The sequence below is a fragment of the Pristiophorus japonicus genome, chromosome 4 (genome assembly GCF_044704955.1).
Source record: "Pristiophorus japonicus isolate sPriJap1 chromosome 4, sPriJap1.hap1, whole genome shotgun sequence".
NCBI classification, from domain to species: domain Eukaryota; kingdom Metazoa; phylum Chordata; class Chondrichthyes; family Pristiophoridae; genus Pristiophorus; species Pristiophorus japonicus.
In genome coordinates, this window is record NC_091980.1 from 213,652,388 (window position 1) to 213,668,079 (window position 15,692).

At 39.8% G+C, this 15,692-nt stretch overlaps 1 protein-coding gene across 2 annotated transcripts in view; it reads right to left on the bottom strand.

Moving 5' to 3' along the window:
- Positions 1 to 356: 356 nt before the first annotated feature.
- Positions 357 to 15,692, bottom strand: part of snx6 (sorting nexin 6) — a 57,984-nt gene continuing 42,648 nt past the window's right edge. For both annotated transcript variants that reach the window (XM_070879071.1, XM_070879070.1), the window contains exons 10-14: positions 12,023 to 12,062; positions 8,508 to 8,594; positions 5,611 to 5,770; positions 5,083 to 5,168; positions 357 to 953 (exon numbers count right to left, since the gene is read on the bottom strand). In XM_070879071.1, coding sequence (XP_070735172.1) covers positions 900 to 953; positions 5,083 to 5,168; positions 5,611 to 5,770; positions 8,508 to 8,594; positions 12,023 to 12,062 — 427 coding nt within the window. In that variant the 3' untranslated portion in view covers positions 357 to 899. The remainder of the gene's footprint in view (positions 954 to 5,082; positions 5,169 to 5,610; positions 5,771 to 8,507; positions 8,595 to 12,022; positions 12,063 to 15,692) is intronic.

Below are 15,692 nucleotides of genomic sequence, written 5' to 3' on the forward strand. Positions count from 1 at the left end.
GTAGTTTGAAGTTCCTGGCTTGGCAGATGTATTTATCAGAGTGAGTAACTGTTGCAGGTCTTGGTTGGGTTGTCAAATGACAGGCCTTATTGGAAAGACAAAGATGGGGTGATGGAAAAACTGGAATTGTAAAGCTGAATTGAAAGGAAATCATATTTTGGTTATAGAGAAGTCCATGGGCTGCTCTTTCAGCTGGTGTAGAATGCATTCTAACAGGCATCCTGCAGAGTGAATTTTGTGTTTTTAAAGCTAGTGTTAAATTATCAGTAGAAAGCAACAGGAAGCAATTTGTCTGCCTATCCGTACAGGTATTAAATAGGTTAATAAGAAAGATATGAAAACATTCTCTAGTTTATCAGTTTATTTTACAATGGTTAGGAATCATTCTACAAGTTTAAGGCAGATATACTTATACATTTGATTTAGAAATTATACTCAGTTGAAGACTTAAGTGTTATCAATATAAAAATGAAGACTAATTGTCATAAAGATGTTGGAACAGCACTAAATGCCAAACAATGCATTGTGTGACAACACTGAATATATCTAATGTTTTTTTTCTGAAAAAACATTGTAATTAGGCATTTGATATTGTAAAAATGAATAAAGTTGGCAACCAAATATACAATAGTATTGAAGAAATTGGCAACTGCTGAAGAAAATATTTTGGTTTCTGGACAATCAAACACAAATGACATGTGCTATATGGCATCTTAGAATTGGGTTTTCTGTACCAAAGTTGTTCTTTTCTGGTCAGAAGTAGTGGTGCTGTTTACTTCTGACATGTATGTAACTTCCTGGCTGTAAATCTTCTCCAGGGAGCCATAATAGCTTGAAAGTGTTTTTTCCTTGTAGACTTGGTATATACAGCCCTTGTTAATGCAACAATCAGAATGCAGTTAACTGTCACCTTTAAGTGCTACAAGGCAGCTCTGCAGCAACTGCAAGTGTCCCTATGGATAAAAAACACATTAGGATGAAGGATCTTGAGAAAACACAACACATCTGTTTTGATGCTAACATGCAGGATCAGAAAACAAACTTTGTAACTCATGTCAAAGTTAGGCAATACTTTGTGATCTATTCACTTAAATACTGTTTTGTGTCACTTAAATATTTGTGACATTTAAGGAGGTTACATAACAATGATCCAAGACACATACAGATGAGTGTTTAAGATTCAAACAGTGAAGTTACAAGTCTGATTTAAATTTAAGTGATGAAAATGATACAAGTTTTCTTGACATGGATTTAACTCATACATTTAACCAGTTCTCCATGATGCCATCATCTCTACACATAAAAGTTAAACATATATAGGTTATGCATACAATGTACACCCAAGCGCAAACAGCGGAAGGAGCGCACGACAACCCAAGCACCCCACCCACCCTTTCCCTCACGACTGTCTGTCCCACCTGTGACAGACAGGGACTGTGGTTCTCGTATTGGACTATTCAGTCACCTAAGAACTCATTTTTAGAGTGAAAGCAAGTCATCCTCGACTCCGAGGGACTGCCTAAAAAGACATACAAACACCAAAAAAGTAACAAGAGCTCCCCACTCCTAATCAATCTCGTCACAGTGCAGAGCATTTCCTTGCAAACACAAGAATTTCTGTGCCACGTGGGAACCCCAGACATTTCTAGTATTACAATATTCACAGTTCTACTGTTGAAGACAACACAATTCTTTATTTTAGATAAATGAAGCAGTCTATGCAACAAAACAAAATATTTTTGTGGGTTATGGTCTGGTCATTTACTATCTGCCACTGTGTTCAGTTTAGAACATATGGTGGTACTGGTTACCTTTTTGTTTAAAAAAAATCAAGGAGCATTTGATGCAATGAGTAACTAGTACACTAATTGTAACATGACTAGGTTGTAGTCCTGTTACATGGACTAGGTCAACGTGTCCAAAGCACATACATTGAGTTTTTTTGGGGGGGGGGTGGGGGAAGGGAGAGAGGAAGAGTAAAGTAGTTATAAATACAGGATGCTTTTTGGATTCAACACAAAAGGAAAATAAGTTTTTTTTATTATAAATGGTATGGCAAGAAAATAGGTGGAAAATAGATTATAAAATAGCTGTTGCTTTTGCCAGAAAGCAAGAAATATAATACAAGAAATAGGAACAGGAGTAGGCCATACGGCCCCTCTAGCCTGCTCTGCCATTCAATAAGATCATGGCTGTTCTGATCATGGTCTCAGCTTTACTTCCCTGCCCGCTCCCCATAACCCCTTCACGTTTAAGAAACTGTCTATTTCCGTCTTAAATTTATTCAATGTCCCAGCTTCCACAGCTCTCTGAGGCAGCAAATTCCAGAGATTTACAACCCCGAGAGAAGAAATTTCTCATCTGTTTTAAATGGGCGGCCCTTTATTCTAAGATCATGCCCTCTGGTTCTAGTCTCCCCCATCAGTGGAAACATCCTCTCTGCATCCACCGTGTCAAGACCCTCATAATCTTATACGTTTCGATAAGATCACCTCTCATTCTTCTGAATTGCAATGAGTAGAGGCCCAACCTACTCAACCTTTCCTCATAAGTCAACCCCCTCATCCTCAGAATCAACCTAGTGAACAGTCTCTGAACTGCCTCCAAAGCAAGTATATTCTTTCGTAAATATGGAAACCAAAACTGCACGCAGTATTCCAGGTGTGGCCTCACCAATATCTTATCTAGCTATAATAAGACTTCCCTGCTTTTATACTCCATCCCCTTTACAATAAAGGCCAAGATACCATTGGCCTTCCTGATCACTTGCTGTACCTACATACTATCCTTTTGTGTTTCATGCACAAGTACCCTCAGGTCCCGCTGTACTGCGGCACTTTGCAATCTTTCTTCATTTAAATAATAACTTGCTCTTTGATTTTTTTTCTGCCAAAGTGCATAACCTCACACTTTCCAACATTATACTCCATCTGCCAAATTTTTTGCCCACTCACTTAGCCTATGTCCTTTTGCAGATTTTTTTGTGTCCTCATCTCACATTGCTTTTCCTCCCATCTTTGTAACGTCAGCAAACTTGGAAGAAGGGACTGAGTGTAACGTAGCCAAGTAGTTAATATAGATTGTAAATAGTTGGGGTCCCAGCACTGATCCCTGTGGAAAGGAATCTGCTGCAATTGTTTATAGCTACAGATGACTCAAGTTTTCTGTTTGACCAGAACATTCATGGAAAAGTCTTAGTTTTTCATATACTCATTCTTAACGATTCAATATCTTAAAGGATATTTAAAAAAAGAGTTTAATTGATTATGAGGTTCAATATGATGCAAATTTGTAGGATGTTATTCTCTTCATAGCTGAATTGAAATGGAACCGTTTAACATAGAACACACCATTAGTTAAGCTGCTAGAAATTAGATGTAGTCCATTTTAATAAAGCTGCCAGAGATGGGGCAAAGGGAGTGGGGGATGTACAAGAGATCAGAGTTGGAAGAATGCTAAATTCTCAAGTAGCAGCTTTCAAAGATCGGGAGGGGCGAGGCCATGGAGAGATTTGAAAACAAGGATGAGAATTTGTAAAACTAAAATTGAGGCGTTGGTGGATCAGGAGCCAATGTATGTCAGCAAACGCAGGGGTACTGGGTAAACGCGACTTGGTGCAAGTTTGATACGGGCAGCAGAATTTTGGACAAGCTCAAGTTTATGGAAGGTGGTAGATGGGAGACTGGCCAGGAAAGCTTTGGAACAACTTGACTCGAGGTAACAACGCATGGATCAGGGTTTTAGCAGCTGATAGGCTGTGACATGGGCAGAGATGGACAATATTAGAGGTGGAAGTAGGCGGTCTTTGTGATGGAGGGAATATGGGGTCAAAAGCTCACCTCAGGGTTACATAGGATGCCGAGGTTGCGAATAGTCTGGTTCAAGCCAAGACAGTGGCCAGGGAGGGAATGAAATCGGTGGCTAAGGAACAAAGTTTGTGGCAGGGGCTGAGGACAATGAATTTGGTATCCCTGATGTTTAACTAGAGGAAATTTCTGCTCATCTAGTAATGGATGTTGGACAAGCAGTATGACAAATCAGAGACACTGGAGGTGTTGAGAGAAGTGGTGGCGAGGTAGAGCTGGGTGTCGACAGCATATATGTGAACCTGATTTTAGGTCTTCGGATGCTGTCGCCAAGGGGCAGCACCTAGATGAGATATAAGAGGGAGTCAAGGATAGATCTTTGTGGGACTCCAGAGGTAACGATGCAGGGGCGAGAAGAGATGCCATTGAAGATGATTCTCTGGCTACGACTGGATAGTTACGAGTGGAACCAAGTGAGGGCAGTCAGCTCAGCTGGGCAACGGAAGAGAGCCGTTGGAGCAGGATGGTGTGGTCAACCGTGTCAAAGGCTGCAGACAGGTTGAAAAAGATGAGGGATAATGCCATCATGGTCATAGCGATATCATTTGAGTTTGAGATTAGGGCCATTTCAGCGGTGTGGCAGGGCAGAAACCCGATTGGAGCCAAGCTAAAAGAAACCTTACAAGTTTTAAGTTATGGATGCTTGTCCAGGCATTACTAAGAAATTTTGGAAAATTTTACATATTTTGTTAGTTTTGTACCAGAGGAGGTGCAAGTTATAGTCTGTTTGTGACATCTACTATACTGATTTTCTGCTGTCTACATTTTACTCGCTATAAACCAGGTTTGTAATTTATAGACTCTGTCAAACTGGTCCATACTCCTACAGTGTGCAGAGGATGCAGAGTAAAGAAAAATGAATGCATAGCAATGGCCTTATTCCAGCAAAAATCTTTCCTGTTAATCTAATAGGGCAGATGGTTAAGATTTTCTAAAAGGAAAAAAGTATCAGATAGGATACTAGCTGCACCACTGTTGAAAAATAATGTCGTCTGGAAACAAGGACATAATACTCCAAAATATGGTGGTGGAGGAAACCTAGCATGACAATAGTTTTCAGATACTTATGAAAGCCTGCAACTGTTCTAGTGGAAGAAAAAATTTAGTCTTTCTGCGTCAAATTTTAAGCGTTAAAAAGTTAAGCATCAATACACAACATACATTTTAAACTTAGGATTTAAAATGGATTTCATTTTGTACTTTCAAAAAACATTACCTTGGAATGCTTTAGTTCCAATTCTGCCAATTCTACAAGATTTTTTCGAAATGCTGCAACTCTCCGAGTTTTAAAGTCTATAAGCTCTGGGAACAAAATAATTGTCAAGGCTACAAAATCTCAAGATAGATATATTTCTAATTGTAAAGACAACAGATGCGGAATGCTCAAATATTTGTACATTTATTTCCAGATTTAATTGGAAAATTAGTCCATTTACTCCTAAATAGTCTGAAAATAGTCATCGTCAGTGAATAAAAACTGTACCTAAAGATTAAAGTAATTTTTAATCCAATAAAAAAAACATTACAACTATTTTTCCTATCTTTCAACAAAGAAATGGGCACCACCACAGCTATTTTTATGCTGCTCCACTACTCAATTGATAGGCCATAGAATGAGATTTATAGCACTACTTCTGAAAAGTAGCCCAACAACCACACGCAAAACTTTCAAAACGCACGTGAAAACATTTTACAGGGTACTTATAAATGGTAATTCTCAAATATAATGATATTAAACATTTACCTTGTTTTGCTGACTCTGAAAGTTTCTCAAACTTTTGACAACATAACTGCTGGTTGGTCTCAGCTTGAAGCACATCTTTGTTTTTAGCTCTTGATCTATCTAGTAGCTTGTTTGCATTTTCGTAATCCACTAATGACCTTGCTCGTCGATAAAGGAGGTCCTGTACACAGTCACGCAGCATGAATAATGAATGTATACTCTTTTTATTTAAAAAAAAAAAGAGTATACAAAGTCCATGAAAATTACACAAGATTATACAAATTGAACTTGTGCATATGACTATTTGAATGTTTCCACTGCAACAGCTGCTTAATGTTCTGCATTAAGTAAGATTCAAAAGCAAGCCAATGGAACGCATAAACATTACTGCAATATTTCCATGATCAAGTAGTTGGAATGTCACCAACATTTAGATTCAATGTTGTTAATATAAAAAGTGTTCCTCACCAGTTCCAGCTTTGGACATATATTCCTTGTTGGGGTAGGGCCCCATAGCTACTTGGAACCCTCTGGTATCTTCCCAAGTGACCATCATTCATGTATGATTCTTAAGTGAAGCCTGACTTTTTTTCCAGGTTAATAATGTTTTTAGATAATTCTGGGATGGCCAATGGAGGAAAATAGGGCAGGGACGTCTACCGGTGAATCCCTGCGAAGGAACTGCTCAGAGAATTTTCTTTCATCTCCACTGGGTGCACTCCACAATGCCAGTCATACCAAATGCAAATGAAAGAAAGGCAGGATTTGCTGACTTGCTCCATTTCATTTCACTAGCACCCATGGAAAACATCCCAGTAAAAGACACTGGGCAAGGAAAAATAATTCTTCTAAACAACTTTGAAGTAGAACACTGCTGCAGAAGGCATTCTGTACTACTCTTTTTCATTTAAATCAGCTCCTTGCAAGAGCTTCAGCAGGTGCGCTTTTGTTTGGGAGAGGGGTAAAATTTGAGAGACTTGTAAACTCGGGAAATAGTGGAGTTTCCCTTGGTCCGTTCTTCCAAACGAGGAGGAAGAGAAGGTTCAGGTGAACCACAACAGGCCAAGCAAATCAGGCCCCACAAGCATTTTCTGGAGCCTACCCACTGGTACCCCCATGTCTATCGACCCAGGTGAGGTTACTTAAAGCTGACAACTTGGCAAAGCGTTTCATCACAAGGCAATAACCAAGTTGTGCCTGCTTCCAGATAGCTGAGGTACAGCTCAGGAGAGACTTCAGGTAACTATGATCTGAGAACAGTGCAAATTGAATCCTGGTATACTGGCCCGTTTAGCAACATAGACAAATAATTTGCTTTCTGACATGTAGTTTTCCTCCAAAACTACCTTTTAGAAATCATTCTGCTACTTCATAAAGCTCTTCCCTGAACTTGGTTCAAATCATTACGACATATCCTGTCAGTGTGTAAAACATTTCACCGAAAACAAAAACCTTCCCATGGTTTGTAATTCTTGCTGGTATTTTTATGTGTCCTTACAATCTTGGCCTTGTACTTTTCCTGTGACAGAAGGTTCTGAGGAATCTGATGATTTACAGAAGTAACCCTAGGAGATTGAGGTTACCGTTACATGTCTTTGTCTGTGGGCCGCTTCCCTTTCAAGAAAGTAGAGAATGCGAAACCATTCTGTATGGAATGCAATTGAGATTTCAGAAGGCATTCCTTAATGGGGGAAGAGAACAGGTGCAGAAATGAGATACACGTGTATTCCACTGCTTCTCTGCATGTCCAGTTGCGAGTAAAGGTCACCTGCAGGAGAAGAAATGAGGTGCGGCCACTGCGTTCCACTAGGCCTGAATCATGCCTTTCGGGGGTCGCTATATAAATGCAAGTATTTCTTTCTTTCCTTCCCTCGGGGTTAAAAAGCTGGCTACTCCTTTCCCAAATTAGACAATCAAACCTCAATTTAAAGAGCCCTGATGAGCCATCTGCTTCAGACTCAATGTTATGCCAAATTGGTAGACACAAATTTTTGCCTTGGTCCTTGCAGCTGTTGCAACAGCACCAGATTTTCTACTCTCCCAAAAGCAGACACTCTCTATGGGTCTCAGTAGAGCCAGGTACCCACCATGAATATACAAAGATGATGCATCAAGAGTAATTGAGCAGGTGCTCAGCGTTGCACATCACATTGGGATCAGGAGCAGGAATCCTGGCTGATTTTCCCCTTTGTAATGCAATGTCGCCAAGGTTGAAATCAGCTAACTCAGCACCAACTGGATATCTGTTTGGGGGAGTTGGATTTTTTTTTTTTTAAAAACCCTACCTGTCCACAGAAACCAAGCAGGTGGGTCTTTAAAATGCCTTACCTGCTGGAAAACCACCCAGATCCTAAAGTTCCCAATTTTAATAGATATTAAGCTGCCAGCCCAAAGCTGGGAGACTCCGAACCTAATTCATATTTGCTCATTGGGGTCGGATGATGTCATCGGGCCCCGACAACGATTCTAACTTCAGCTTTACCACCAGGTGAAGGCCAGAATTAAGAGGATCAGGAAGCTGAAGGTGCCCTCCAAATAAGTTTATTTACTTTCTTTTATGGGGCCAGGATGGAGCAGGCAACTCAGTTTTCCAGAGACTGGCAACCTCTTCCCACCCATTCCAAGCAGGTAGTGGACCAATGGCATGTTAATAAGGCCCGGTGGTTAAAATCACTGTGGCCTCATACTGCCATGGATGGGAAGACAACTAACTGAAATTAGGGGTTTCCCACCAGAAACCCGCTGATAATTAAGCCCCCCCCCCCCCAACCTCCTCCCTCCCTCTCCCGGTCGGTCTCCCCTTTGAATTTGTAATCATTCTGGGCTGTATGCTTCAACTACTTACTGGGAAATCCTAAAAATATTATTGGAAATTACAGGATTGTATAAAAACAGCAATTGGCAAAAAAATGATTTACCTTACCAGCTTGCGATTCCCTTAAGTAATACCTCAAAAGATCGGAAAGTTTTAGGTCTTCATCTGCTGACACTCGTGCTTCTATTTTCTGGAAAATTAAATGCAAGAAATCAAGTACAAACTGACAGTAACCTCTGCCTGCTGAAGCTTGAACCAAACCATCGAATATCAAATTTGCTAGCCTATGTCTTTCAAAAATGTTATACAGAATTGAATTAAACTGAATGCTTAAACAGGCAATGTTCATACAAAACTGCCAATAGATTGTTGTAGTTAATCTTTTGTACCCATTCCTGATAAATGGGTAACTACACAATGTTTTCCATGACCTTGTGAATACAGATAATTTATAAATATTCAGAAACTTAATAAGCCTGCAATAAAATACTGAAGTTCTCAAATACTGTATATTTTCAGAGAAACAAAAATTATAAAACTTTTCAATTCACTGCATTCTTCAAAATGGAAAAAAGGGATATCTGGTTATGATTTTAGGACAGAATATTACTTGTTTAAAGAATCAAGCAGGGTATAATTACTTGGCCAATTCTCTCCTGTAATAGCTAGAGTTAAAAATGTATACAAACACAAATGGCAGCAATGTGTAGAGTGTAACTACACATAAATTCAATCGTTTTTTTTTTTTAAAAACAATATGCTAGTTTAAGTTAGATATACACAAGCCAGGATCAGGAGAAATCATAGGAATTACAGCACAGAAGGCGACCATCACACCTGCGCCAGTGTTGGTGCTTCATCTGGAGCTAGCTCCTTTAATCCTATTTCCCTGTAACGTTCCCCAAGATGCATCAGTCTACCATGTTCCCAAGGTTCTGTAGTCAGGACTCATGAATATAGAAACTTTAATATAAACTATTTTAAAATAAATTTAATGACTGCTCACAACGTGATATCACAAGAAGTTTATGTCCACACACTGCACTGCATAGTGGCAGGATATGGGTTAGCATCTGTAATTCTCAGTACAGCAAGCTCTCCGAGCCAACAGGAAAGTCATCAAAGGGAATATTGTCTGCCTCAGTGCTCCCAGTCCACACTGGAGCTGCATATTGGGAAATTGTGCATCTCCAGCACGTGATTTTCTGCCAATTAAAACTGACCTAATTGGAAAATTTATTCTGTACTTTCATCTCCCCCTATTCTTCTGGCACCTTCACCCTCCGAGCATCTCACCTTTAAAATGCTTGTTGACCCCCGCCCACGGAGTTTTTAAAAAAAAAGAAATATCCTTCCTACTTTCCATTCTCAGCCTCTGCACCGAGTGACTGCTTATCATGGATTTCAATCTCCTTCTCAATTCTGTGCTCTGAATTCACTATGCTTCTATTTTCCAAAACCTCTCCCTCCATATTAACACCTACCCATTTCCATGGTCACACCCTTGACCTTGCATCCCCTGCTCCCGCTTAATTCCCTTGGTCTTGATCACTGATAAGTCCATTTTCAATCACTTATTTGTAACCACATCATCCACCATCCACATTCCCCATCCCCTTCTAATCCTTGGAGAAAAATTCCCAAGTTATTTACAATTGTACTTTCAAACTCCCAACTGCTTAGCCTGTGGTACTTGATTCATCACAATACTTCTGCAGCAATCAATCTGCTCAATTACCTGACCACCTTGATGCCCTTATCCCCATAAAAACCTTTGCTCTGTCCATTTGGTTTGTTCCCTCTGATAAGGACCCCATCACTCCCTCATGTCCAAGGGATGCAGACTTCAATGTATCTGGCGTGCAACTGGTTTAGCCATCCATCACCAGATCTGGCTGAATCACATCAAGCTCGATTGGGCCTGATTCTCCACCACCAAAACCACCCACTATTTAGGATCATTCTGGAGAGCAAAGATAACACTCCTCTTTTCTCTACTACCAACCATCACCTTAAACCTCTCTCCTCGTCCCCTCCAACAAATACAAGTAGTTCATGGACATGTGTCACTCTGCTCCTTCCCCTCTTCCCACCAGGTCAAATCACCCCGATGCTCCTCCCTGCCCTAGCTCTGAACCTCCATAGTTTCTCCCCCATCTCCCCTCATGCCCTTGGAGCTCATCACGTTCCAGAGACCCACATCCACTTCCCTTGACTCCATCTCTACTAAACTGACCATCCAACTTCACTCCCTGTGCTAAGGGACACTGTAAATGGATCCTTCTGCTTTGAGATTGTCCCTCTCCCTTTCAAAACTGCCATCAAGACCCCACCTGAAAACACCTACCCTTGACCCCTCTGGTCCTTGAAAACTACTACCCCATGGTGCATTCTCTCTCATCTCTGCAGCTTTTGAAACAGTCGCCCACACCATCCTCCCCCAAGCCTCTCCTCCAGTGGATCAGCTCAGTGAGACTGCCCTCACTTAGTTACACTCTTACTTATTCAATCATAGCCAGAACATCTCCAGCAATGCCTTCCCTTCCTGCCCCCGCACAGTTAAAGATCTATCCTAGACCGCACTCCTCTTCCTCATCTGCATGCTGCCACTTGGCACGACACAATTCAAAAACATGGGGTTAGCTTCTACATATATGCTGATGACACCCAACTCTACCTCTCCACTACCCCCCTCGATTCAAACATCTGTGGTGTCAGACTCTTTAGCCGACATCCAATTTTGGACAAGCCATAATTATTTTCCAATTAAACATTGGAAGACTGGAGCTATCGCTTTTGGTCCCCACCACAAACACTGCAGTCTTGGCACCAATTCCATCTGTCTCCCCAGCCAGTGTGTCAGGATGACCCAGACTATTTTGCAAACTCAGCATCCTATTTGACTCAGAGCAAGGTGTCTAATCCTATATGCTCCCCGACATTCACCCCTGTAACATCACTGATCTCCGCCCATCTTCTTTTGAAACCCTGTCATTTTTACCTCCACTCCGTAAACTTCAGCTCATCCAAACTCTACTAAGTCTTGCTCACCCATCACCCTTGACCTCACTGACCTACATTGGCTCTCAATCCTCCACTGCTGCCTCAAATTCTCATCCTCATGCTTAGATCCCTTCATGACCATGCCCATCCCTATAACCTCCTCCAGCCCCAACCGTCCCCCCACCCCCAAACTCTTCATTCCTCGGACATCCCCCCTTCTCCTCATCCCGCCATTGGTAGCCATGCCTTCAGCTACCTAGATACCACATTCTGGCGTTCCCTCCCTAAACCCCTTTTCCTCTGTACCTCATCCTCCTCTAAGATTCTCCTCAAAAATCTGTTTCCTTCAACCAAACTTTTGGTCTTCCCTCCTAAGATTTCCTCCCTTGACTTGGTGTTCATTTTTCCACACGCCTCTAAAGCACCTTGAGAAGTTTTTGCTATGATAAAAGTGCTATATAAATGGAAGTTGTTATTGTATACCCACACTGTTGCTGAACAAGATGGCAATAGGCTGATGGTTTATAAACAAAAACCTATGAAGAAAAGTTCAGCGAAATTTCTAAATTTGGGAAGTTAGTCAAACTAGATGCATGCAAGTCAAAATTGACATACCCGTGTTTTTTCAAATAACTCTGATACCTTCAAGAAAAATCTGAAACAAAATGATGAACACATTACCAAACTAACATTTTTTCCAAAAGAATGAAAAAAGAAAATTTATTAAATCATTCCAACGAAAGTACTTTATAAGTCACCATTCAAAACCAAGGACAAACTTGTGGTTCACGATCAAAGCACTGTCTTACCACCTTTAGGACTTGGGTTTGAACAAGGAGTCTCCTCTTAATGCCTCTAGGAGTCCCAAGTGAAATGAGTTTGGCTGGTCTCAACCCACCTCTTACTGAGCACAAAATCATACCACAAACCTGTTCATAACTTAAATTGGTAGTTTCATGCAGACAAGTCATAAACATGGCTGTTGCCGGAAGCAGAAATGTCACACTGGTGTATGGGGATGCTTCTGAGTTTGAACCATGGTTCAATAATTGACAGAGTATCAAAAAAATGTTATCCGTGCTATAACTGATTCAAAAGTGCGATACAATCATTACTAAAGGTGGAAAGATTACATTTCTCTATCGCTGACTTCTGTCATCTGGATGGACAGACAATTCACTCCCAAAACATTACATTCAAAATTAGTAAATACAGCATAGTATATATTAGTATTAACAGATATACTTAGTAGCAAAACCAAATTACAGTCATAGTTTCGGAAATTTTAATCCTTGATTGACTATATTTTCAAGAGAAAATAAATTGGTTGTATTTGGAGTTCCTGTTTATTCTACGGGAAAAGATTAAAATGATAACGCAGCAGTTTTGTTTTCATTCGGCACCATCGTCGCAAAAATAAGTGTTCCATCTCAAACCAAAAATCACTGTTGAAAATGTATTGACTGGTGACATTTAACAATTTTGTCAGTATCTGCATCTCCCACAAAACAAAATTGCACCGTCTGTGTCAAAACCCATGAATTTTAATTCCCTCCAATCTTTACTGTCACTTATTTCTTGGTACTATGAATGCATTGAAAAGATTAAAGGTTTGCATTGGTGCTTTTTGATGCACAGTTAAACAGTAAATACACAATGTAAAACCAAAAAGATTAAACACCATTTTCTCTCTCAATCACAAAATAATTTACTTTAATATACACTCCAATGAATCGTGTAACTGTATTGATCTGCAGTGATGGCAATACAATGGCTCTCTTGGGAGAAGATTTCATATATTATGTAATAAATCATAAATTATAAAGAACATATGATTTATTACACAATGCAGAGGAAATCCTGCTCTTTAGCTTATAATTGGTACTACCAACTATGTTCAGCTGACTGAGGCCATAATTGTTGTAACAGAGAGAATATAATTTAATCTCTTGGTTCAGGAGACAACTGCTACCCAGTTGAGCTTAACTATCATTTGAACCTCTGACATGTGTTGAATGTGCACATTTGTACTTCAACTGATTAAAAAGTAGATCGTAAAACAATTACAAAACATCAAATAGTTAATTTAGAATATCTAGTCTGAAAGTGCAAAAGTCACAATTTCTTTTGTCTCCCTGTCCTGTGTCAAATGCTTAACTTTGTTGATTGTTCCTATGAATTACAGTACTGTTAAGCATTGTCTGCAAGGTCAGAAAACCACCTGCAAGCTAATCAGAAAACACGAGTTAAATGAAATAAATATAGGTTAAAAGCTGCAAGACTTTTTTTTCCACAGCAGCAGTTCAGAGTTCTGGAATGGTAGAGAACTCCATAACATGAAGTTTACATTCTGTACATTACATCTGAACTCCAATCAGCACATCAGTATCAAAAATGGTGCAAAATAACTAACCCATTTATTCACCTCGCCTGTAACAAGGACTTTGTTTTGTACAATGAAAAACAAATATTTCTTCAGGATAAATTACTGAGAATGATGATTAACCCATTACAGATTTTAATTGTTTAATATTGTGCAACAGAATGGAACAAATTATTTTGTATTTCACATTTTTATTGAAAGCAATAAATGTTTCTGTATTAAGAATGATGAAATGGAATTAGAAAAAAAAATACTGGACAATTGCAATCGTGACAGCAAAGCTTTTCACAACAATGTTAAAAATCAGAGGACAATCAAGAACTGCATTAGTCCTTCGAAGGATTTGCCAAAGTCTGTATGAAGATGAAAGATTTTCTGATGAGCTGAAGATACTTTGCATCAGTGTTCACTTCTCAACTTGATACCATGATCCCAGTATTACAGGATAGGTGTGTAGCTAAAATGACTTAATTAGAAGGAACTACAAAAACATTTTAGCCAAGATGAACGTGTTTAAGATTGATTGCTCTGCAGGACCCAATGTAATTTACCCAAAGTTGCTCAAGGAAATTGGGGGGGGGGGGGGGGGGGAAGAGGAAAGAGGGAGGGGAGGCCATAAGTCAGAGCAAATGAGTAGGTTGCAGTCTGAGATGTTAAGTGGAAGAGCCTGTGTGTGGCAGATGTTATTTAATGTCGACAAGTGCAGTGACTGACTTGGGAGTTAGGAAACTCCTGGCATGTTTTCCCAATATAGGAGTACCTATTAAAAGTAGTAGTCAATCGTTGTTAATGCTTGTTAAAGATGCACAAGCAATATGTGCTGACCATGAAGAAAGCAAATACATTTTTAGGCTGTAGTGCCAGGACCACTGAATACAAAACCAAGAGTAATATTTTTAGGCTATACAAGGCTCTGGTAGGTTACAACTTAAGGTAATGTGTCCAACTTTGGTTGCTGCACTAGGTGAAGGATAGACATTCTGGACAGAGTGCGTAGGAGGCCAAACAGGATACCTGTAATACTAAATCTTAGAGCCCCATCAGGGTTTGCATGGTTCATTGTCACTGGTCACTCGTAAGTTGCATACCTATGAGGCAGAGCGCACCTTTTACTGACCAGTATAAACGATAGCATGACCCACGGACCATAACATTACCAGCTACTATAATATTGCATGTGCTGCCTTTTCCCCTCTTGAGAAGGCGGAACGAAAAGCATTGTTGAGATGAGGCATGACCTCAAACTAACAATCATTTACTTTATATAAACTATGAATCGTATACAACTTTTACATGTTAACAGTTACTTACAATCTTTAGTAATGGAAAAGTAACAAAGGTGCCAACCTTATCTCCCTAGACGTAGACTCACTTTCTAGCTAAACTAATCCAAACGTGTTTGAGCGTGTGTGTGACACCGAAGAGAAAAGAGAGAAAACAAACTTGTGAGCTACTCCTTTAAATATGTGACTGTCAGAAGTTCAACCACACTAAGCCATAAATTGAAGTTATCATTTTGAATGAAACGCCTTCCTTTTGATGAGAGAACATGCAGCTCCCAAATAATTGCCCCAGCCGTGCTCTTTGCTGTGCAAATGAAATGAAATGATGCCTGGACTATTAGATGTCGCAAGGGAACTACTTACAACAGTTGTGTGAAATGCTTGAGATTATATACAATGAATGATCTCCTTCGTGTTTATTAATTAACATTCCAAATTACTTGCGTGGAGACAAAACAAGCTAGCCTAATGTTGAGAAAAATGCTGCATGCAGGCTTAAGAGTTAATCTGTTCTTAGTTGTATCTCACATTACAGAAATATTAGAAATGAAGAAATTCAGTGCAAGCAATACAGGTAAAGTATAAATCATTACAAGTCCTTCATTATAAGAATAGGACC